The sequence below is a fragment of the Balaenoptera physalus genome (genome assembly GCF_965194825.1).
Source record: "Balaenoptera physalus genome assembly, chromosome: 6".
Classification (NCBI taxonomy): Eukaryota; Metazoa; Chordata; class Mammalia; order Artiodactyla; family Balaenopteridae; genus Balaenoptera; species Balaenoptera physalus.
Genome location: NC_138885.1, coordinates 74,335,453 through 74,359,503, shown reverse-complemented (window position 1 = coordinate 74,359,503; position 24,051 = coordinate 74,335,453). Strand labels below are relative to the sequence as shown.

General features: G+C 36.1%; 2 protein-coding genes across 6 annotated transcripts in view; one reads left to right on the top strand and one right to left on the bottom strand.

Annotated features, from left to right (window-relative positions):
- Positions 1–19,930, top strand: part of CERKL (CERK like autophagy regulator) — a 156,641-nt gene extending 136,711 nt beyond the window's left edge. For all 4 annotated transcript variants that reach the window (XM_082466724.1, XM_082466725.1, XM_082466726.1 and 1 more), the window contains 9 exons: positions 783–925; positions 5,827–5,901; positions 6,675–6,852; positions 6,933–6,992; positions 7,581–7,606; positions 7,702–7,810; positions 11,086–11,182; positions 18,328–18,506; positions 19,330–19,930. In XM_082466724.1, the coding sequence (XP_082322850.1) occupies positions 783–925; positions 5,827–5,901; positions 6,675–6,852; positions 6,933–6,992; positions 7,581–7,606; positions 7,702–7,810; positions 11,086–11,182; positions 18,328–18,506; positions 19,330–19,411 (949 nt within the window). In that variant the 3' untranslated portion in view covers positions 19,412–19,930. The remainder of the gene's footprint in view (positions 1–782; positions 926–5,826; positions 5,902–6,674; positions 6,853–6,932; positions 6,993–7,580; positions 7,607–7,701; positions 7,811–11,085; positions 11,183–18,327; positions 18,507–19,329) is intronic.
- Positions 19,931–20,743: 813 nt separating this feature from the next.
- The window catches only part of ITGA4 (integrin subunit alpha 4), an 81,565-nt gene continuing 78,257 nt past the window's right edge, over positions 20,744–24,051 (bottom strand). For both annotated transcript variants that reach the window (XM_082466679.1, XM_082466678.1), the window contains 3 exons: positions 23,187–23,285; positions 22,691–22,810; positions 20,744–22,207 (listed from right to left, as the gene is read on the bottom strand). In XM_082466679.1, coding sequence (XP_082322805.1) covers positions 22,109–22,207; positions 22,691–22,810; positions 23,187–23,285 — 318 coding nt within the window. In that variant the 3' untranslated portion in view covers positions 20,744–22,108. The remainder of the gene's footprint in view (positions 22,208–22,690; positions 22,811–23,186; positions 23,286–24,051) is intronic.

Here is a 24,051-nt window from a genome sequence, read left to right as displayed (position 1 = left end):
TATTTTGCATCTTTTAAACACGAATGATTATGACAAAACTTCTGATATCTTGTATGACTTTCATGGATTCCCACCCCATCACTCCTGTAGTGTACATATGGTGAGGTCTTAAAAAAATATTAGTAGTACTGACTAGGGTCAAAGGGTAGTAACACTAATTTTAAAAGTGCCATATCGCAGTAATGTCCAGGAGATGAAAACTAGTTCAGGTTTGCAATTAACATTTACATACTAATGATAATTAGCAGTTCCTTAAATTAAAGCCTCATATTTTACATGATTTTTATTGCTGTCTGTCTTTTCAGAGCTATATTGAAAATTAGCAGGATTTTATGACTTTGGCTTGTGTTAGTTAAATGAATTGCAATGACTATTATTAACATAAACAAGATGAGGATAATATGCTTTGGGATATTAACAGAGCAAAATTCAGGTCAGACGTGAATTACCATGTTCAAGTGTTTAATGCCTCTTAACCCATTTAAAAATATTTTGCCTATGGGGTATCATCTAGGTATGATGTTTGTGAAGTAAACTTTATCAGAGCAGTGCTAGTGTCTTCTTATCCATCGACACATGTTGAAATGTTTGAAAGTGTGAGTAATCACACACACAGAATATATAAAATTAATATTGGGTTGGCCAAAAAGTTCGTTCGGATTTTTCCATAAGATATTACAAAAACTTTTTGGCCAACCCAATATTTTAAAGTCAAAATTTCACGAATTATCACCAATTGTTTTGATGTTGTTCGTTCTTTGACTTAATTTCTTCTTTTCTAGTGTGGTCTGTGTTGGTGGAGATGGATCTGCCAGTGAAGTAGCCCATGCTTTGCTTCTTAGTGCCCAGAAGAACGCCGGGGTGGAAACAGACAGCATCCTGACTCCTGTCCGAGCCCAGCTTCCACTTGGTGTGATACCAGCAGGCAAGGGAGGGGCCATGGATTTGCCAAATGGAACCCCTCGCCCATCTTCCCCTGGTTTACTTCCTAACCTAGGCAGTGTCACACAGAGTTAAACGCACAGACTTTGAGTTTGAAAGACCCACGCTTGGCATCTCCACTAGCACGTGTGAGACTCTGGCCAAGTTATTTAATTTCTTTGAGCCTTATTTTTCTAATTCATAAAAGAGAGATAACACACATGACACTCACTTTATTACAAGGTTATTATAGTATTAAATTAGATAGTATACGTGCAGGGTTTAATACATAGTTAAGCAAACAATAAATGGGACCGTTATTCTACCTTCCCATATAAAGGTCTAATGATCACACAGTCCCAGATGTGAAATTTTGAAACAGGGCCATTCCAGTCAAGCTGCTTATAATTTCTTGGGGGGTAAAATGTGGTAACTCAATTCCCATAGTTGAAGTGTAAACAGATAAGCTTGGATATGCCAAGAGGATTCATCCTGACTGCTGTATCTCCAGCAGCTAGAACAGAATGTGATACAGTGAACACTCAATAAAGTTTAAGTGAATGAATGGAAAGAAGACATTATAGAGCAAGTACCACTTGAATTGCACTTAAAAATAGGTAGGACAATTTTTTTTCTGGCCTGGAAGATGGGAATGAGTTATTTTCTTGCCTACAAAAATAATACATGGCAAGGCAAAATCCAGGAATGTTGAGGAATAGAAAACAGGCCATTTGTTTGGTAGTACTGGTGTCAAAATAGGTCCAAATCATGGTGGCTCCTGGATGCCACAGGAAGGGGTCTGAGTTGCAGTTGATGAACAGTAGGGAACAATGGGAGGTTTAGAGCAAGGGAGCAACCTGCTGGGAGCCTGTTCTAGGAAGATTCCTGATTAGGGGAAGGGAGGAAAAGGAAGTGGAGGTCAGAGCCAGGGAGAGCCGCCAGAGCAACACTGGGATCCAGAAAAGACGAAAGTACCTTTTGCAGGTTTATTATATGGGTCCCTCCTCTCAAATTATTACTGAAACAAACAATAGTGAAGGAAAGTGACTTTTTTTTTTTTTTGTTTTAAAACATCACATGTTATTATCTCTACAAGAAAAGCGGAAACAATTACAGTTGACCCTTGAACAATTTACAGTCGGCCCTCCTTTCCTCTGCATCCTCGAATTCAACCATCCGGGGACCATGAAGTACTGTAGTAATTACAACTGAAAAATATCCACGTCTAAGTGGACCCACTCAGTTCAAACCCGTGTTGTTCAAGGGTCAACTGTATTCTTTCCTATGAAAATAGAAGACACATGGTTGCACGTGGTTGAAAAAAAAGCAACATTCTATCCATTTGATGACCAGAGCCATTTAGTATGGATTTCAGTATATTTAGTATTGTTAATTGACAAAGAGCAAAAGACATACCAATGCCCTTCTAGAGAAAAAAGTCTTTCATAAAAACAAGAATTTAAAAGGAGAGGGATATTGGGATATATCCTGATGATTGTAAAACCTGTTAAGAAAAATCTGTGAGAAAGACCCCCTTAGGTAGAAGAGAACAAAATGCATCAACTCAAAAAGATGTTTTTTGTTTAGAAGATACAGCCTGTTGCCAAAACTTTAGTGGTTGTATAGAGTTCTAGCTTGTGGATTCCATCCAATAAGAGGAGGAAGTCATGTGCAGGATGTATTTAATATGAGGACTCTATGTCTGGTCAGGGCTTTGATAATGAATGGGAACAAGAGCTAGGCAGGAAGTTTCTAAGCTAACGCAGAAGAGAGTCTGCCTTTGAAACCATTTGCCTCCTGGAGAGAGACACCCAGAGGGAGAGTGTTTAGTAAATTACTCCACTGAGCCAACAGACTAAGCCGCTGAATTATGGTCAGACTCAGATGGATCAGATGTGGGGAAGCCTGTATTTGAACTGCTGGCCATTAGCAACGGTGTTTGTTGCTATGGGAACTGGTGCTAAGGAACTATACAGAGAGATTCCGATTAAAGGGATGAGGGGGAGGATAGAGAAAAAAGCCAGAGAGGACATAAAAATAAAAAAGCAATCCAATTGTTGTAAAACAAGGCTCAATCCACATACTGATGACTGGGAACCATATATTTCTATAGAATTCACATAAATAAATTCATGCTTTCCAATTAATTTGAGGAGAATAAAATATTGCCAAGGGACTGTTAATTTCTATCATATTTCAGGCAAAGAACCAAAGTGTAGGTGCAGTTTTCATGAGAATTTTAGATATGCTTGACTAGGAAGTCATTACATCACATTTATCTGTTTGGATGTGGGAGACATTAATGGCCTTATGAATATTCATGATGTCTGGTTAATTAAGTTAATTGTTCTGCAGAAGTGCTTGCACTTCCAAGGACAATTTTTTTTTCTTTTTGCCTCTGTAGTTTCTGCCTGGTTCTTCTATCAGTCATGCTTTACATGAGCTGCTACTTCTGTCCTTACTCATTGGATGTGGCACATTTTAGCAGGTTTGGGGAGGCGGTGGTGAGCAAAGTTGCTGGTAGTGTTAAGAAAAATAACTTTTCAGGCTAATTAAAATGTTTACCTTGAGGTAGAACATTTATAGCTTTTGTGAGAATGCTAAAATTACATAGTTTTTATTTATGTGAACAGCATGTTCTTTTGGCATGTAGATATCTTTTTGGATGGATCCCATTTTGTTTCTGGAAATTGTACTCTTTTAAATTATTCAAACAAAAATATGGAGCAATCTATAGTTTTATAATTTTACATCTACTTTCTTCATGAACTTTCCTTTTAAATTCAGAGTGTTAAAAACGTTCTTAAGGATTAAGGTACAGGTCAAGCAGAGTAGAAGATGACTAAAATGATTTTCTGATTTCTGGTCATGTCTGTCATCACTGCCAAGTTCAGTGGAATTAAAGAAAAGTGGCAAAGTTGCAAAGCCTGAGAAGACATAGAAATAAAAAAGCAATGTCTAGCATTCTAAGAGGATTTGTGCTTTGGCATACTTAGCATACTTCAAACTCACAGGGAATAAATGGTCTTTATTTTCTTGAGTCATGATATGTGTCATTCTCTATTGCACATGACAACATTACATTTTGTTTTTTAATAGTCTTTCTAGAGGAATGCTTTTATGGTCTACTCTTAATTAACCATGGTAATGGAGGAAATGTGTTTCATGGAGTACTGTAACCCATCGATAATCTTAAATATCTCACTCTAATTACATGGCCTCCTCCAAAACCTTTACCATAAATCTGATTGGGAAGCAAAATTGATTTGTTTTTGCTTTTTTCCCCCACCGATTCCAAGTTAATTAGTATTAGACGGCCAAAGGGCAGGCTGTAGAGGGTCAAAGAATAATTGGAAAAGCCTAGGTAATTGACTCCTGGTAAAGATCCACTGAGGAACAGGTTTCTGGATCACTTTTTCTCAGACCTTAGGGTGCATACAAATCACCTGGAGGACTTGCTAAGACATGGGCACCTGGGCCCCACTCCCAGCTACTCCCTTTCCATTGGTTGGAGGTGGAACCCAGAAATTTCCCTTCTTAACAAGCTCCCAAGTAATGTTGATGCTGCTGACCCTTGACCCATACGTTCTGGAGGAGGGCCTCTCCATATACATAACCTGAGGATCTTACAAAATGCAGACTATGCCTTGTTAGGTCTGGAGTGGGGCCTGAGAATCAACGGTGTAATAAACACAGAGGTGTGGCCATTGCTGCTGGACTGTGGGACATATTCTGAGTAACAAGGGTCAGAACATAAACTACTGTTTGATGAATCAGTTAAAACCAGTTTACCAATTGGTTAAGGGGGATGTTTCTTTGCATTGGTTTCACTAGAGGTCTGGAAATCATGAATGCTTAGATAGGTACCTCATGATTACTATTGTTTTAATGACAGTCTTGCTTGATAATGGCTTCATTGCCTCAGCTTCTCCAACTGAGCAGCCCAAGCATAATACATCCGTTCGAAGTGACACAAATCGATGGGATTACATATGACCACACAGGAATGTTCCTGATTAGCTGGCCTTTGCATTGATAGCTATTGTACACAGTACATCCATACTTTCACAGTTCTTGGCTATTATTGGACTTAAATCAAGAAAAATGTAGCTTCTCAATTTTAAATGCTTTTTACCTCCTGGGAATGGCAGGGGCTAGCTGGTATTTTCCCCTTCGAAACCAGGCCTTTACCCCAAGATCTCAGACACACACAAATGTCATAGGGGCCTGACTTGAGAAAGCTCTTTTTCTCTGTAGGCTGGTGGGAAAAAATTCATGTGGATCTTAAATTATCTTAGTGATTATGGAAATCAGAAACCTATAATGTCTCAATACAGATTCTCATACTATGGCAAATACCATGGAATGAAGAGTTTTCTTCATCTAGGGTACCATTTTTCAGATAATAGAAGGGATCTCCATTTGGTTGAGAGCTTTAAAATGTATTTAAAGCATATCTTTTGTACTTTATAGTGATTTTATACTTTTTTCTTAGTTATTATTCGGCTTTTTTGTGTTTATGCATTTGTCTCTGCTTTCCAGAGCCATCCTTCTGCTGTTGGCACTCATTTTGGTAAAGAAGTTAGAAGCCTGTTTATTAAAGTTGAATGGAGCAGACTTTGATATAACTAGCACTTTTTCAGGTAGAAAATAGACATTCATGATGGAAGAAGCTGTGAGCAATTAGATACTATAACTTGTTTCCTAATTTTTAAGTTATTTAAAGATTAAATAATAATTCAGTAGCCATTCAATGCACATCTATGATGTGAACAAAAACTTATAAACTTCCATTTAATTTTTCATTTGAACGTTACATAGTGACATCTCTATAAAGTAAGAGCAAATGGTTAATTTAAAATGTTTGCTATACTGATCATACATGTTTTAAATTTGATTTGGCAGGATCTACTAATGTATTGGCACATTCTCTTCATGGAATTTCTCATGTGGTAACTGCAACTTTGCACATTATAATGGGTAAGAATTCTTCCAAAGAAGTTTATGTTTTATAAGGAAGTTTCTATTTATATAAGGAAGGCTATTTTGTATCCGTCAGGCTTGTCTAAGACAGATTCTTTATCTCTCAAAGCAGAGAAATGTTTGACTAAAAACCAAAAGTCAGTTAGGCAAAGCTTCACTATTTTGACTGCTGATCTTTTCAGAATACAGGTGCTATGAAGAGTAGTAAGTGAAGTTTTATTATAATCTTGATAGAAAATAATACAATAATGTTCAAGATCACAATTTTATAACCAGGTCAAGAAAATCCATGCATACTGATTAAATATATCAGGTACTGTTGTTTGACTACCAAAACTCTAGGACTAGTTATTAAAAGAAAAAAAAGCACAAGAAAAAAATTTTTAGCCAGTGTACTTCCACTAGACCTTTTATTATCTCAACTGATGTAAAACATGTAAGCTCTAATAAATGCAAATCTGTTAAATCTGAGTTTACTCTGCACATGTACTTCAACTTCACTTCCTTAGCCGTGTTTTGTTTAAAATAGCAGTAAGCTGCAAAATTTACCACTTTGTGTCTCTTCCCTTGGTAACTGAAAAAGTTATAAATGGCAATTGCAGTAGTTGTAGGTAGTGAGAGTGGAAGAGAAAATAGGATATTGTGGTATAAAGTAGCCTGACATTTTCTTCTTCTTCTCTGAGTAAATAAATATGCTCTCCTATGTTTGCCATTTTGACACCTGGCTCTACTTACTTGCTGACTGACTAATATTCAATATAACATTCAAGGGCACATACAACCGGTCGATGTCTGTACCTTCAGCACCACTGGCAAGTTTCTTCGCTTTGGGTTCTCAGCCATGTTTGGCTTTGGTGGAAGAGCTTTGGCTCTGGCAGAAAAACATCGATGGATGTCCGCTAACCAACGTATGGATTTTGCTGTCATTAAGGCACTGGCAAAACTTAGGTAAGTCTTTTTTTTCTTAAACCCCAAACTTCATATCCCAGAGTCAATGAGTGCTAATAACAAATTTCATTGTATTTTAGGCCAGAGGAATGTGAAATATCATTTTTACCATTTAACGATCCTCAGGATTTAGAAGAAAGGTACGTGAAAAGCTCAAAGTAATACAGGAGTCTATATCTTTCTTGAAGCATAAAACAGTTTGATATAAACAATTTATTAGACTTGTGATCTTTGGTTGTTATTCTATCATATTAGTGAAGAATATAGAATCATGGGGTCCTACAGATTCTATTAGGCCACGTAGTTTGGCACCTGTCTTCAGAAACAGCTATTCACTCCATCCATCCATCCATCCATCCATCCATTCATCCATTCAATAGCTGTTTATTAAGTACCTGCTGTATGCCAGACACCTTGGATACAATACGCCTACAAACAAACAAACAAAATTCAGTTTCTGCCCTCATGAGAATTTCTAATGTGGAATAAAAATATTACTCAAAGCCACACAAAGGAAGTGCTCTAGTCTTAAAAGAAATTTTGAAAATCATCGTTACTGATGAATCAATGAATCAACGACTAATACAGTGACAGTATTGTTCACATATTTTTACTTACTGCTGAATTTAATATATATAATGTTGGGTTCTCTAATCATCTCATGTTTAATAGATGCTATTTTTTTGTGTGTGATGTGATGTTTCTTTGTCTTGTTTTCTTACTTTTAGGAGGGCACAGGGATCTCCGAAATCTGGTGAGTATGAAGTTACCTCCTTGAGAACTGAGCAGGGCTCTATTGACATTTTGCTCTGGTGGGGGAAAGTAACCAATCCCTTCCATTACCTTTAGACTGTAATGATCAGTGGCAAATGATCCAGGGTCAGTTCTTGAACGTCAGCATTATGGCAATTCCGTGCCTGTGTTCAGTGGCACCTAGAGGCTTGGCACCTAATACCAGGTTAGTAAGCGTTTTTATTGAATCATTGATACTTTTCATTCATTCATTCATTTATTTATTTATTTTTGGCTGACTTCGGCCTTTGTTGCTGCGCGCGGGCTTTCTCCAGTTGCGGTGAGCAGAGGCTACTCTTCGTTGGGGTGGGCGGGCTTATTGTGGTGGCTTCTCTTGTACGCGGGCTTCAGCAGTTGTGTCTCATGGGCTCTAGAGTGCAGTCTTAGTAGTTGTGGTGCACGGGTTTAGTTACTCCGCGGCATGTGGGATCTTCCCGGGCCAGGGCTCGAACCCGTGTCCCCTGTATTGATAGGCGGATTCTTAACCACTGCGCCACCAGGGAAGCCCCATTGAAACTTTTCTATAAACCACATTTATCTTTCAGAATACCCTGCTAACTCTTGGCTAACTAGAATATTATCAAGAGGTAGTCATTTTTGAGTTGATTTTAAGGGATTTGTCTTCAGAGTAGGCTGAGAGTAACTGTTATACTGGAAAAATGATCATTTACTCTGATTTTTTAATATCACTGAGGCTAAAATAATATTCCTTGGGCTTTATTGACCTGATCTTATTGTGTTATTTTATGTCTACTTTGCTTTATTTATTTATTTACCAGTCACTGAGAATATTATATTTAATTCTGGTATTCCTTGTGCACATCTCTGCCTTTCGATTTTAGAGCAGACGTATACATCCTTAGCAGGAATAGCATATATGTGTGTATGATACTTTTATTCAAAGGAAACATTTTAGTTATATTTAGTGTGAATTGTGGTACATCTGAATCTACTGCCCACATTTTCATGAGACATTTTATATATCATTTTATCCACAAGCTATAGCTGTTCCATCTCTTGCACATCCTTTTCATGTAGTTGTCCATCATTGGTCTGAAAATATTTCTCTTGTGTTCCTGTAGAGCACAGAAGAAAGGGTGATGAATGTTGCATAATATCGTCACCTCTAGATTTTCCCCAGAAGTGGAATAAAAGAATGACTTATGTATGTACTTTGGCAATTCATAACATCATTTTAATGATTAGTTTCAACTTCCCTGCAAAATATTTAACCTGAAGGATTAACAATTGGTAAAGGGATTGATTTAAAATGTTTTCCTTGGCAATCGATAGGAAGGTAAGAAAGAGGGAAATATCCAAAGTTAGAGAAGAAGAGAAACTATTTTAAAAATCAGATGTCAGAGTCTCATTAATTATCTCTAGTGCTGAAGCTTGTGTGGTTTAGAAATTGAGGCTGACTGTTTCCTCCCCATTCCCTCAGAAACCCTAGATAGCTGTGCACCTCCCTAATGTAGCTTCCCCCACGAAAAGTGAAGATCTGGCTGGCTGACTAGAGCTCCAGAACTTGACACAATGCTGCTCTAACCCTACGCCGTCTCTGACTCTCGTGTTTGCTCAAGGACCTTCGTGGGAAGTAGTCCCGCTCTCCTGGGAGCAGTAGATTCATGCCTCCTTCCAAGCTGCTCCAGTCGTTTTCCAGCTGGCCTGGAATTCCACTGCTTACCCTCCAGGTTCAATCTGCATTGATGAATTTTTCAGAGGAGGATCACTAGTTAGAGATGTCTTCTGTGGATTGTAAGCAAACATGCCATTTTTTTAAAGGCCTTTACATCAGAGCCTCGGCTGACCAAGGTATTCAAAAATGTAGCTTCTGAATGATTCAGGGAAATTGTAAAGGTGTTTCAACTTCCAGCTTTTTATTTATTTTTTCACAAGAAAGTATAATTTACTTCAAAATACCTCAGTGCAAGTTGCTGATAGGAACTAATTTTTTTTTTTTTTTTTTTAAACTTTAGGTTTATTTATTTATGGCTGTGCTGGGTCTTCGTTTCTGTGCGAAGGCTTTCTCTAGTTGCGACAAGTGGGGGCCACTCTTCATCGCGGTGCGCGGGCCTCTCACTATCGCGGCCTCTCTTGTTGCGGAGCACAGGCTCCAGATGTGCAGGCTCAGTAGTTGTGGCTCACGGGCCCAGTTGCTCCGCGGCATGTGGGATCCTCCCAGACCAGGGCTCGAACCCGTGTTCCCTGTACTGGCAGGCAGATTCTCAACCACTGCGCCACCAGGGAAGCCCGGAACTAATTTTTTTATATTCGAATTTTTCTAAGATTAAATGCATTAATGTATGGAAAATATTTAGAACAGTGCCAGGCACATAGCATGTGTTTCAATTACTAATAAGTATTGAAAGGTAGACACATGAAATGCTTTTCATGTTTACCAGTAAAAACTAAGTAATTAAAAAAAAAAATCAAGAATGCAGAAAACACTAATGTTTTGGTACTATTTATTTCCAGTTGGGAAGAGGTGACATAATGGGTAAAAGGAATGGTGGACCCTGGATTAAGCGCTCTGGTTCCAGTGATTATTTTGTTTTTCTCTGTCTTTGAACCAATCACTTAAACTTCGGGGCTTCTTTTCCTTCTACATAAACTGAGTGAATGACTGGGTAATCTCCAAGGTCCCTTACAGCTCTAACCTGAGGTTCCATAAGATTTAAAGAGCTCTTTTTTATGTCGTCATTGTTATTCTTGGAATAACTTTATATTTGCACTGAAATTGAGCCTAGAAGTCATTTGCACATATTTCTGCAAACTGCCTTCTAAAGCTAGATGCATCTGTGAGTGGCTTTTTGGCACTAAATCACACCTCTAAATTTGCAGCCTCTTATATTGAACTGAAGAGTTATGCAAGATTAAAATGTTCAGTCATTTAACTGAACATGTGTGGTAGCATTTGTTCACTCCAGTTCATCCATCCAAGAGCCTCTGATTTATTTGGTTTCCTATGTCACTTAGACCTGCCCATAAATAAATATTTAAATCACACTTTAGATTTTAAAAAGTGTTGAACTAGTTGTTAGACCATTTGTATTTATTAACTATCGTACAACACATCTTTAAAAAAATACACGGTTTCACACTTCGAATCCCTAAGTAAGTACATTGGATTTCAAATTATGTCTTGATATGTGAATAGGATGCATGATGATTCATTTTTTAAAAAGTGCTTGGTGTAAGTGCTTGGTGAGAAGGAAATCAGTCAGTGGTTTAATAAAACTAATTTGAAAGGCTGTTTCATTTAAAAGACAACACAGCAAGATATGATTTAATAATTTTAGGTAAATTTAATGTGATGGTGATTTATCTAGCTTGCCTACAACTTCTAGTAAACATTATTTGTTAGGAGGAATGATACAGAGTAATTTCTGATGTACTCTCTTAATAAATATTTTAATGTCAAATACAAATATTTAATTTCAGATTAAATAATGGAAGCATGGCTCTTATAATTGCGCGAAACACTTCTCGACCAGAATTTATAAAACACCTGAAAAGATATGCAAGTGTTAAAAACCAGGTACAGTAAACCATTTGGATTACCTGTGTGCAAAGCAATTAATCATGGGGAGAGAGATGCTGCCGGAGTTGACACCGAGTCCTGCCTTGTAAGAAGGCTTTATTTTCTTCTGAATGCATTAACCTTTTTTTTTTTTTTTCAATTTGTTCTTTCTTCAAATTCTGAAAAGTATCCACCCATATTAATATGGATTGGCCTTTTTTGAATTGTGGGTTGGTGGTTATATACATTTATGTGTGTGTGTGCAAAGAGAAAATAGAAAAGGTAGTGTTATATTGAAATGTGAAGTAAATTAAGGATAAAATGACATACTCAGCTGTTCTTCAGAATGAAGAGTAGTGAAATCTGAGATTTTTAGCCTTCTTGATTTTATGGCAGCAGACTCACTCTAAAGTTATGACCTTTGGATTTTCCTATTGTTTGTTTAAGATCAGCCTACTTACATTGATTGAAATAGATTTGCAGAAATATATTTTAAAATACGCTACTTTTATATAGATGTTATTTATTTTATTCTCAACTTAGGAAGTGTGGTGCTATTTGTAGAGATAGATAAAACTGGATTTCCATTCTTAAGGGATTTGTTTTAAAGAGAAGCAATAACTATTATAAGCCATATTCTTTTGGCAGACATTTTGAGCCAGTTATTAGGAAACTGATCCAGAAATACGTGAATTTCTGAAATTATGAATCTTGAAGAACGTAGTATGCATGTAAAACCCTACAGTCTCACACCTTCTTACAGGTATAAAATTGTGCCTGGATGTAGTTGGGGGAGAACAGATGGGAGGAGGAGAGTAAATCCAGCCGGTGACGAGCAGCTGAATCTTGCTTACATAGGTAGCCACTGCAAGGCTCTCATTTTTGCTTCTTTATAATTTTAAACTTTCTCAGGCAGGCTTCATGAAGTTTCAGTTCTCCTCTGCCTACTACATTATTTGATCAATGTTTATTGAGCAACCAATTGAATGAAATGTTTAGGAAATTGTCATAAAATTATATACAGTCCTATTTTCTTTAAATATAAATCTCTAAGGAGACAAAGTGAACAAAAGCAGATATAATGTAGGTTGTAAGCCTAACTAATAACTTTATGTATATGTGTTTGGGAAAATACAGTGATTTATTGTTTTTAAAGGAATGTATGCCTTTTCAGATGTTGCTAATTTTGTTTGCAACTTTATTATTTTTCTTAATCCAAAGCAATACATGTTCATTGGTTTTTTGTAAGTCAGAAAATAGAAACAAGATAATATATATAAAAAGCTCTCAAAATTCTATATTCCAAGAGATAAACTTTTCCTATTCTTTTTCTATTAAATAAATATGAGAACTTAAAGGAGTAATAACCTCAAGGTACTTACCCTGAGAAGCTGTGTATTTATTTTAGGGAGGCACGATTGCACAGATTACTTACAGAAGTTCTCTTTTGGAATTGCCTAAGGGGCAAATGTCTTAGGTAATTTTTGTAGACATCCTTTTTTCATTACTAAAGTAGCTTTCTTGTGACTTTAAAAGTAATAGATGCTTACTATAAAAAATAAAGACAAAGACATAGTAGTGAATGTAATTCTGTATCTATAGGAAAGTAATTTTTTTCAAAAGGAGACCATGTTATGCAAGACATAACCATTTTTCTCAGGTACTCAACCAGTCATATCTTGCTTTTGATACAAAAAAACTATTGCCTGTGTGTGTGTGTGTGTGTGTGCGTGTGGTGTTCATTAGGCTTAACTGATTGGCTCAGCTCTTTCCAAAAATTCAAGTCCATGCTACTGCTCTGTAATTTTTTGCAAAGAAATTCTAAAATGTTTTGCATAATGGTATATAGTAAGAATAATTGGATTGATTCCCAAGGTGACTGCTTTCAAGCAATGTTAATCTGATACATTTGTTAAAAAATCACAGACATACATATACACATATACATGTGTATGTAGTCTCTTTCCTTCATGGTGACATGTTCAAAAATATAAATTTATATAAATTATGTAATATTATAAAGACCAGATAAATATAAGATTATATAATCCACTGTCAATTAGTAGCAGTTCTGGTATCCAGGAAGGGAAATGCGGCACTTCAGCCTAAGGAGAGCAACAGTCTAGGTCTCTGAACCATCTTTCCAGGTTGAACTGAATGTTCATGTATCTGAACAATTGTAGAATGTACTGAAAACCATCATTTGTAGGTGACGCGTCTTGCGTTTCCCATCTCTGTGTGAAATAGAGGTAAAAATTACTCTTCAAGTCCTTTCAACTCCATCCTGTAGCTGGCCTTTGTATTCTCTGTTCATATTGAAAACATTTCTACGTTTGCTTTGACCATCATTTTTGTTTAGGGGGTTTAAAAACCCTTGTTATTCCCCAGGGATTTGTTTGTGACCTTCTTCTCATGATACCTTTTCCTGGGTGATCTCACTGCTTCCCATTGCTTGAACCACTATCTGAACTTTGCACACTACCAAGGGTTCTCTCTTCCTTTCTGATTTGCAGGACCACTGTGCCTTCCGGTGTGCTGAGAAGGTTATAAAACTCACAGGCATCTTGAGTCCAGCACGTCCACTACTTACCTTATTGCCCTCTTCCCCGATGGTGCTCCTTCCGTGTTTCCCTACACAGGGCAATGGCACCACTCTCTACCCATCCTGGAGTTACTCTGGATCTCTCTCCCTCATTCCTCACAACCAATCCACCAATTAATTCAAACCTTAATCCCTTCTTGCTTCCAATAGCCTCCTTCTGATCTTTCTTTTCTCTGGTCTTATCTTCCACACTGCATTCTAGAGGGATTTTTCTAAAATACGTATCTGATCTGTCTCCTGCCTAATTCTTCAACGTGTTATTGTCATCAAGATGACATCAAATTTCCTCAGTGTGGAATACATGGCCCCTTGTATTCTAGCCCTTGCCTAGGTCACAGCCTCGCTTCTTGCCATCCTCTACCAGATTTCTCATGCTTTGGTCATTGAATTCGTTTTCTAGGGCTGCCGTAACAAATACCACAGACTGGGTAGGTTTGGTTTCTCCCAAGACCTGTCTCCTTGGCTTACAGATGGCTGCCTCCTCACCTGGTCTTTTCTCTGTGCATGCACGTTCCTGGGGTCTCTCTGTGTGTCCCAATTTCCTCCTTTTATAAGGACACCAGTCATATTGGATTAGGGCCTACCCTAAAAGACTCATTTAACTTAATCACCTTTTAAAGACCTTATCTCCAAATATGGTTACATTCTGAGGTACAGGGAGTTAGGACTTCGACATATAAATTGGGGAGGGGGGGGACACAATTCAGCCCATAACACCATATGTGTCTATGTTTTAAAATCAAATATAGGCATTAACATACTCTGAAAAATAAATACCAGTGTTGCCATCAGTATCACACTATGCTTGATCATGGCATATCTCTGTATTCTTGCAAACGTGGTTTCCTCTCTCCAGAGCTTCTCTTCACCTCCAGGCTAATTCTTCTGTGTTAAGACTCAGCTCAAGAGGGCAATTCACCCAATATCCTGAGCCTGTTTGCCTCATCTCATTTCTCTGTGCTTATACCATCATGGCACTTATATATATCACAACTTTAATTGTTAACTTCCCTTCCTCATGCCCCAAACACACCCTCACACGTGATATCACACTCTTGGCTTCCCTAAGTCCCATCTAACAATGTCTGTGGCTTCCTAGGTAATAAATGTGCATGCATGGATGAATGGAGCTTCATTTTGTGAAGTGTGCACATGAAAACTGATGATGTAAGACAATAGACTTACTGGTGATGGCCATCAGTTCCTGACACTCCTTGGCTTTAACTGCATGGCTCAAGTCTCTGACCCCTTCATCACATGGCATTCTCCCTGAGTGTCTATCTTCACATGGCATTCTCCTCTCTTAACCAGGACATCAGTCGTATTGGATTAGGGCCACCCAAATGACCTTATCTTAACTTGATTACATTTGCAAAGACCCTATTTCCAAATAAGGTGACAGTCACATGTACTAAGAGTTAGGACTTCTAGATATCTTTACGGGGGACACAGTTTAACCCATAATGGCCAGTGATCACTGACTCATTTAAAACACATTATTTTGGGACTTCCCTGGTGGTGCAGTGGTTAAGACTCCGTGTTCCCAAAGCAGGGCGGCCGGGTTCGATCCCTGGTCAGGGAACTAGATCCCACATGCATGCTGCAACTGAGAATTCACATGCCACAACTAAGGAGCCTGACTGCCGCAACTAAGACCCGGCACAACCAAATAAATAAATAAATAAAAAATTTTAAAATGTTTAAAAAAACAACTAAAACACATTATTTTTACAATGAATGAAAAATGTAGAACATTTTACAAGTGCAGTGTGAAGGGTGGCCCCAAACATTACACCTGAGATGAGAAGTCTAATGCAGTGACTGTTGGGAAGTTTTAGAGAGAGCCTTGCTTTTTCCAACAGAGAGTTGCTTGGGGGCTGCTAACGCTGTACTTCAAATAGAACAACTGTTGCCATCATGTAACCCAGTATTATCCACCATGTAACCCATGCATTATTCAGTATAAACTGTAAGATCTGCTGGACCTTGATGTTTCCACATATAGCAAAATAAGGGTGTTGGGGGAAATAGTTTTCTGGCAACTTTTAAAATTCTGTGCTTCATCGAGGTTTATATGTGAAAGAAGGGAAAAAACATGTAGATAATATATTTGTGATAAACCTCATGCCATTTATCTGAAAACTGAAATAAATGAGTAGTTGTGCATTTCTACTAAAAAGTTATTTGGCTATCTTAGTTATTTCAGAGAATACATATTTTTTCACTATAGTTTCCTTAGGCAAGTAAGAAAAATTTCAATTTTAAAAAACATTTTTACTTAAGTATAGTTGATTTACAGTGTTGTGTTAATTTCTGCTTACAGCAAAGTGATTCAGTTATACATATATATAATTTTTTTCATATTTTTTTCCATTATGGTTTATTGCAGGATATTGAATATAGTTCCCTGTGCTATACAGTAGGACCTTGCTGTTTATCCATCCTATATATAATAGGTGGCATCTGCTAATCCCAAACTCCCAATCCTTCCTTCCCCTGCCCGCACCTTGGCAACCACAAGTCTGTTCTCTGTGAGTCTGTTTCTGTTTCGTAGATAAGTTCATTTGTGTTGTATTTTAGATTCCACAAATAAGTGATACCATATGGTATTTGTCTTCCTCTGTCTGGCTTACTTCACTTAGTATGATAATGTCTAGGTTCATCCATGTTGCTGCAAATGGCATTATTTCATTCTTTTTTATGGCTGAGTAATATTCCATTGTATATATGTACCACATCTTCTTTATCCATTCATCTGTCAATGGGCATTTAGGTTGTTTCCATGACTTGGCTATTATAAATAGTGCTGTTTTGAACACTGGGTGCATGTATCTTTTCGAATTAAGGTTTTGTCTGGGTATATGCCCGGGAATGGGATTGCTGGAACATATGGAAACTCTATTTTTAGTTTTTTGAGGAACCTTCATACTGTTTTCCATAGTGGCTGCACCAATTTACATTCCCACCAACAGTGTAGGAGGGTTCCCTTTTCTCCACACCCTCTCCAGCATTTGTTATTTGTACTTTTTAATGAGGGCCATTCTGACCAGTGTGAGGTGGCGCACCTCATTGTAGTTTTGATTTGCATTTCTCTAATGATTAGCAATGATGAGCATCTTTACATGTGCCTATGGCCCATCTGTATGTGTTCTCTGGAGAAGTGTCTATTTAGGTATTCTGCCCATTTTTCGATTGGGTTTTTTTTTTGTTTGTTTTTAAATTGTATGAGCTGTTTGTATATTTTTGAAATTAAGCCCTTGTCAGTCACATCATTCGGAAATATTTTCTTCCATTCCTTAGGTTGTCTTTTAATTTTGATTATGGTTTCCTTTGCTGTGCAAAAGCTTATAAGTGTGATTAGGTCCCATTTGTTTAATTTTGCTTTTATTTCTATTGCCTTGGGAGACTGACCTAAGAAAACATTGGTATGATTTATGTCAGAGAATGTTTTGCCTATATTCTCTTCTAGGAGTTTTATGGTGTCATGTCTTATATGTAGGTCTTTAAGCCATTTTGAGTTTGTTTTTTTTTTTTTCTTTGAGTTTGTTTTTGTTCATGATGTGAGGGAATGTTCTAACTTCATTGATCTGCATGCGGCTGTCCAATTTTCCCAACACCACTTGCTGAAGAGACTGTCTTTTCCCCATTGTATATTCTTGCCTCCTCTGTCAAAGATTAAATTGTCCATAGGTGTGTGGGCTTATTTCTGGGCTCTCTATTCTGTTCCATTGATCTATGTGTCTGTTTTTGTGCCAGTACCACACTGTTTTGATTATTGAAGCTTTGTAGTATTGTCTGAAGTCTGGGAGGGTTATGCCTCCTGCTTTGTTCTTTTTTCTCAGGGTTGCTTTGGCAATTCTGGGTCTTTTATGGTTCCATATGAATTTTAGGATTATTTGTTCTATTTCTGTGAAAAATGTCATGGGTAGTTTGATAAGGATCACATTAAATCTGTAGGTTGCTTCAGGTAGCATGGCCAAGAAAGACTGAAATATGAAGCTAACTTTGTATCATGCTAGAGTGGTCAGTAAGCAACCATAATTAAAGATGGACACAAGTTGCATGATAAAGTGAGGATGAGGCAGGCAAACACCTGTAAAAATCACACGGGATGGACTTTCTTTTTACCTTCATAAATTTAGTTCTTCCTAATTAAATTCCAAATGTGAAACTTATTCTAGAGTTTGCTCTACATCAGTTAAACTAGTTGACAATAAACAAGTCAGTGGATTATATAAATCCTCTATAACAATAGACCAATATTAAAGATTTAGTTTTTATTGGAAATTATTGTATACAATTTCATAGACATATACTATTTGTCATAAAACAAGTTTGCCAGCTTCTAGATCTAAATGAGCTAGGAAAGCTTCAGAAAAGGGGCTCCTTCTTCCAAAGAAATTGGAACTAATTAGAGTTTCAAAGCTATAAAAACATCAGCATGCACATTGATATTTACTTGCAAGTTGAGAGCACAGTGAACTTTCCTAGTTTGCATTACAGTTAGGGATAAAGCAAGTACCAAGATTATTTGCATTTATTTTTTGTTTTTTGTTTTTAGTTCAATTTTCCATTTGTTGAGACTTACACTGTTGAAGAAGTAGAAGTTCACCCAAGGAGTAACAGCAGTGGACACAATCCAGAGGAAGAAGATGGACCACATGAAACTGCTACAGGAAGCAGTTTCCCTTGGAATGTAGATGGTGATTTAATGGAAGTTGCATCAGAGGTCCATGTTAGGTAAGTCTAATTAGTTCACCATCTTATACTATCAGTTTTGTGTCTGATAGACATATAAATGGAAGCTGCCTTCTTATAACTATCAAAACAGGCAGTTGTCTAGATAAATTATTTTTTAAATTCGTAAGTCAGGGAAGCATAAAAAGACACATGTACAATTTTAATAAATAAAGAAGTGTAACTTTGTATTTATTCACTAATTGTTATGTAGAACCAAAGCATTTTCTTTGGTTATGAGTCTCTACGTTGGCATTCTGAATTACCATTCTTCACAAACTATACAGATAGTGTACGTCTACAATTTCCATTTTGAATTTTTAAAAATGGATTAAGATCTCAAACCTTGTGATGCCATCTGAATAGCAGATGGTTACAATTTAATCCCCCAGTCGTTTAAATTTTCCTTTTACCCACAACAAATACTGTAACACTTTGTGTTCAGCAGTTTGCTTTTATCGTCTTTCCAAAGCATACTTTACATAAGAACAATTTTACATATTATTTATTAACAAGAGCAACGGGTTATAAACAGGCTTGGGAACATGCAAACTCATTGTTGGTAAGCATTATGACTCAGTTGGTAGAAGAAGTGTGCAGGGCTCCCTGAGTAGCCTGCTAGATGTGAGCTTTCTACACGCACGGGTGACTGGGCTTTACTGCTGCTGATTTATTAGGCCCCGCATTTTTTCCTAGATGGCAGCTCTGCCATGAATGTATGTTCGTTGGCTATCATTATCACATTCGATAGGGGTTATGTGTGAAAAATAACAGAATGATTGATAGGTTGATGAAATAATCATGCATATTCTTATATTCTTTACAGAGTACACCCAAGACTTATCAATCTTTATGGAAAAAGCATGGAAGAAATGAATGATTCCAAAGTAACATGTAGTTGTTTATAAGAGGAATGTGCGAATTAGAATTTTAATATGAAGGGATATTGTCATGTTTTAAACAGATATTTTAGTAAGGAAAAAACTATTTTTAAAAGAAATTAAAATTGCTATTTTTGATGTTACTAAAAATTAGCTTTTAGGCTTTAAAAAATAAGACATGAAATATATACAAAACAATTTAAATTCTGGTTTTTTGAAAGTATTTATTGGAATGGAAAGTAAATATTTCATATACTTGAAATTTAAACATGATGATATATCAATATTTAACCTAGATTAATTCCAAAGTGAAATAATTTGGATTCTTTTCTTTTTTCCTGGATTTGAGTCCATCAATTTCGATGTTAAATTTCCTATAGCCTGATGCCAACAGACCACAGAGTTCATGTAAGAAAGACTGTCCTGATTTCTTGATGAGGTACGTAATCCAGCGATATTAAATTACACAGCTAGGAAATGATATAACCAGAAATAGTACTATTTTTTCAAAAGCTCTCTAATACCTAGAGTACTTGCCAAAAAGAAGGATTTTTTTTTTAAAAGTTGTTATAGTACCATTCTTGTGAATAGTCTCTGAAAGTTGAAAACTCAAAGTGGTAGGGTTTTGAAATCCATAATACACATAAACTGTGCAAAATATCTAACTGGTTAGAATCTGGCCCAATAGGGAGCTGTGTTCCTCTTGCTCTTAAACGTCATTTTGTCTGACAATAATAGCACATCGTTTTCAGTGTACTCAGTGCTACCTGAAATTTAAATTTCCTCAGGGATCATCCTTGAAAAGCAATTCTAAATTTGGATTTGATTTTCCACCAATGAGCCTAGACAACTTCTTGAAAGAACTACTTGTTTTTAATAATTAAAAAACATAGTATCTTTTGCTCAAAGGGTTCTTTAAAATTGAATTAATTTCTATTGGTACACCCCCGAGTTCAGGAGGTTTCGTGCTCATTGGGTCCCACTGCTAAAATGTCTTTCACAAATTTCTGTGCATTTTTCATTCTCCAGCCACCAATTTGTGAACAGATAGCTTACAGGAATTAAGTAGTCTGAGGAAGACAGCTGTTGGCAGCGACCTCGTATGAAGAAATCCTTTTCCATAGTGGTAAAGCCTGCCCTCTAACCTATCACTTCCCATAACAGATTTTGAAAATTTGGCCACAACCTTCATATCAAGACAGATGTAGGGACAAATCAGATGAAATTATATTCTGCGTTTATCAGCATTTAGTTCATATGCATGAATAAATATTACAAAAAGTGATTGTATTTGCAAGTGAAGAGGTATTTAAAGATAAATTATTTTAGACGCAGAAAGAAACTACTTCATTATTAAAAAAAGAAGTCTAACAAACACCAACAAAAAACTTAAAATACTTCAGTCATCACTAAAACATGGAAATTTTGATGTCACATTTTTACCTGATACAAGCTAAATCTATAATCTTCAATTTTACAGTTAAATTTGCTTCTCTATTTCCATGAAGAAGAGAATGCTCTTATAGTACTGGTGAGAACACATTTCATACTTACATTTGAGGAGAAAGGAGTAACATCCAAACAAGAATTTTTGTTTATTTGCTGAATTTGATTGATAGTTTTAACATTTTAAACAGCATCTAATTTGTATGAAATACTGGTCCCCAATATGGTCTTTGCAGAGCTTTGATTTTTAAAAATTAGTGAGGTACAGTTTTCATATTTTACATATATCAGCTAAAGTGCAACATTCGCTCTGTTTTAGAATATAAATTAGAATTCTAAGTAAGTACTGTTGTTTTTATAAACAAAAAATTTGATTAAAGATGGATTTTTACAATTTACTCTTCAGTACCTTTCCCTTGATAAAATTGTTATAGAAGGACTTACTGGATTTATACCTATATAAACATATAGTTTCTCTTAAAAACTTTATATATGTACAGAAAGAAAAAAATCCATAGCTGTATAAACAATAATTATCCCATTAAGCTCAAACCAGTGTATAACTTCAGTCTGAAGTTTGCTCATCAGGCCATAGTATTATTCATAGACAGACTGCTGAATAAATGGTTGTTGATCAAAGCTTATAGGAAATATATTACAAATCAAGGTCTTTAAAGATAAAATATGCTTTAAAATGATAATGTTCTGCTTCTATTCATTAGAAAATTTGGGAACAGCGCTTTCAAAAATTCTGCTAAATATTTCTAGAGAGAGAACATATTCCAAACAAGTCTCAAAGATCTATCAGAAATGAGTCATTACCTATTATTTGGAGGAATTAATTTTACCAAAGCCAGCACATATGGTAAATAGTATTCCTCTTAAAGGAATGATACTTCAAAGTCCAAGTTTTCTCCAGTCGAGTTGTTTACTTCCTCAACAAACATAATTTTAATGCAGATGTACTCATTTCAAGGTATTGTCCAGGGATTACTTATCTTGGATAAGCTGATGCTTTAGTGTTTTTCTATCCATTTAAGAGCTGAAAGATTATCTTTTTGGATATATTAAAATGTTACTTTTGGAGTTATTTTCTCTCAGAATAATCACTGCTTGGATTTTTCATCTGCATTAAGACATAACATGTCACAAGGTCATGACTAAAAGAAGTACATAGAAGAAGTCTGAGCAAAATTCACGGTTTCTTGTAAACAATGTCTAAAATTTTTTAGTATACTGTAACCTGAGTCTGTTATTCTCTCAATTTGAAAGAAGTCTTCAATCATCTTTATCGCTTTTACTGTTAATGTAACTCCAACTGTCTCTTCTGTTTTCTGCTTGTAGGATAGACTTGTACTGTCTTTTGAAGAAGCCAGCCTGAAAATAGCATTACATAATCACTATAGTCATGAACATTAGATATTTGATATGAGTATAATAAAACAGTCAATGCCAATTGTAGTCAGTAAATGTAGTCAGTAAAAATTAGTTTGGGAAATACTGGGTTAAAGAGCATTGTTTTGTTGTTACTGCAGGATTTCTCAGCGATGCACGCACACTCTCCAAAACAAATTCAACATGTAACGTGCAGTGTTTGCCAAATGCTTAGTTAGAAAGAACATCTTTCAAAACTGTTGTTATAGTTTGAACATTTGTTGAAGATAAGCTTTAAGAAGGCATATTTTTCTAGAAAGACTGTGGTACTGAAGTTAAGAGAAATATGCAATCAATCAGTATAAGAATTAACATTAAAAATACTGAAATGCTTAAATCTAGTAACGTGGGAGTCACAAGTTGGCTTTGAGAAGATCAAGAATGGCATTTTGAGTGGTTTAACAATGGTAATTATTAAAGGCTTACCTTCCACATAACATATGAAATCAATAAAAGTAAAAGAAGTCCAAGTAGCAAGCTACTTAAAATAATTGCTATAGTGAAATGGCGTTTGGGTCTTTGATGATGTAGTCCTTCGAGTAGAACCTACATAAATTAACCAAAATAAAGAAACACCACTTTAAAAACTTGCCTCTATTTCATTTGAAACCCCTCCACGATCCCCAATAGTATTCAGAATAACCCATCCCATTCTCTTGCTGGTCTAACACAAACCATAGGAAACATTGGTAATTGTTTAGCAGAAACAGGGAGTGTAATGGGCCGTATCTGTGGTTCTTCCTCCATCCATCCTACCAAAATCACCTCCTGAAAGAGCTATGTCATACCTTCCTGGCAGTTGTGGAAAATACCAATCCCCAGTAAAGTATTTTCGGCTCATCATGATTTTCCTGGCCAAACAAACACTAGCAATATTTTTTCCCACAATGTTTATGTTTTGGTTAAAAAGGTAAAATCTTACATGTGCAACATTCTCATCCTTGTTTAGTTCAATAACTTTTGGATTTGGCTCTGGAAAAGCTGTTGCTCTTATTTCAAACTTCAGGGCTCTAGTCTCATCCTGTTTAATAAATAACAAAAAAAAAGATCATGGTAGCCTGATAACATCGTTTCGTTTCATGAAAACACAGAGCAGGTAAGAATCATGAGAAACTACTTCTATTCTAAAGGTTTTCACAAGTTATCTTCTCCAGTTTCACCATTTGTAGTTAATTGCAATGCAATGCTTCCTTTGGTTCCAAAGGCATGTCCTTGGTATTAATTTATATGGCATCATTTTGTTGAAATCCTTTTATTAAACATGGCTGCTTTGCAGAGAACTTGATTTAAATGCTTATAATATTTAATATTTAAATACTATTTGATAATTACCAGTGTATTTTTACCTTAGCTATTGAATTTTTATTCCCAAAGAAGACTTTCTTTGTCTGATAAACATTTCCTCAAATTAATTTTATTTGGGCTTGTTTTTCTTAATAGTGTTGTCATTCTTTCTGCTCTGATCAAATACAGAGTAGTGTACCAAATATCGTAATGAAAAAATCTGGTACAAATATTTATAGCATTCAAAAATAAAATCAGTGGATGAACTCAGAGCTTTACTGTCTAGCAAACAGAGGGCTTTATCACCCAGAATCCAAAGCTTGGGCATCTGTGGACGGGCTCCACAGACTCGAAGGATCTTTGAAGTTGTATTCAAAATTGAGATTTTTGTATTTTTCATATGTGCGTTCATTAGGGTAGATGAGAATATATTCTTTTGTCAAATTCTTAAAGAGGACTATGACCAACAAAAGTTAAAACTACTGTGTAAAGGTTATTTAACA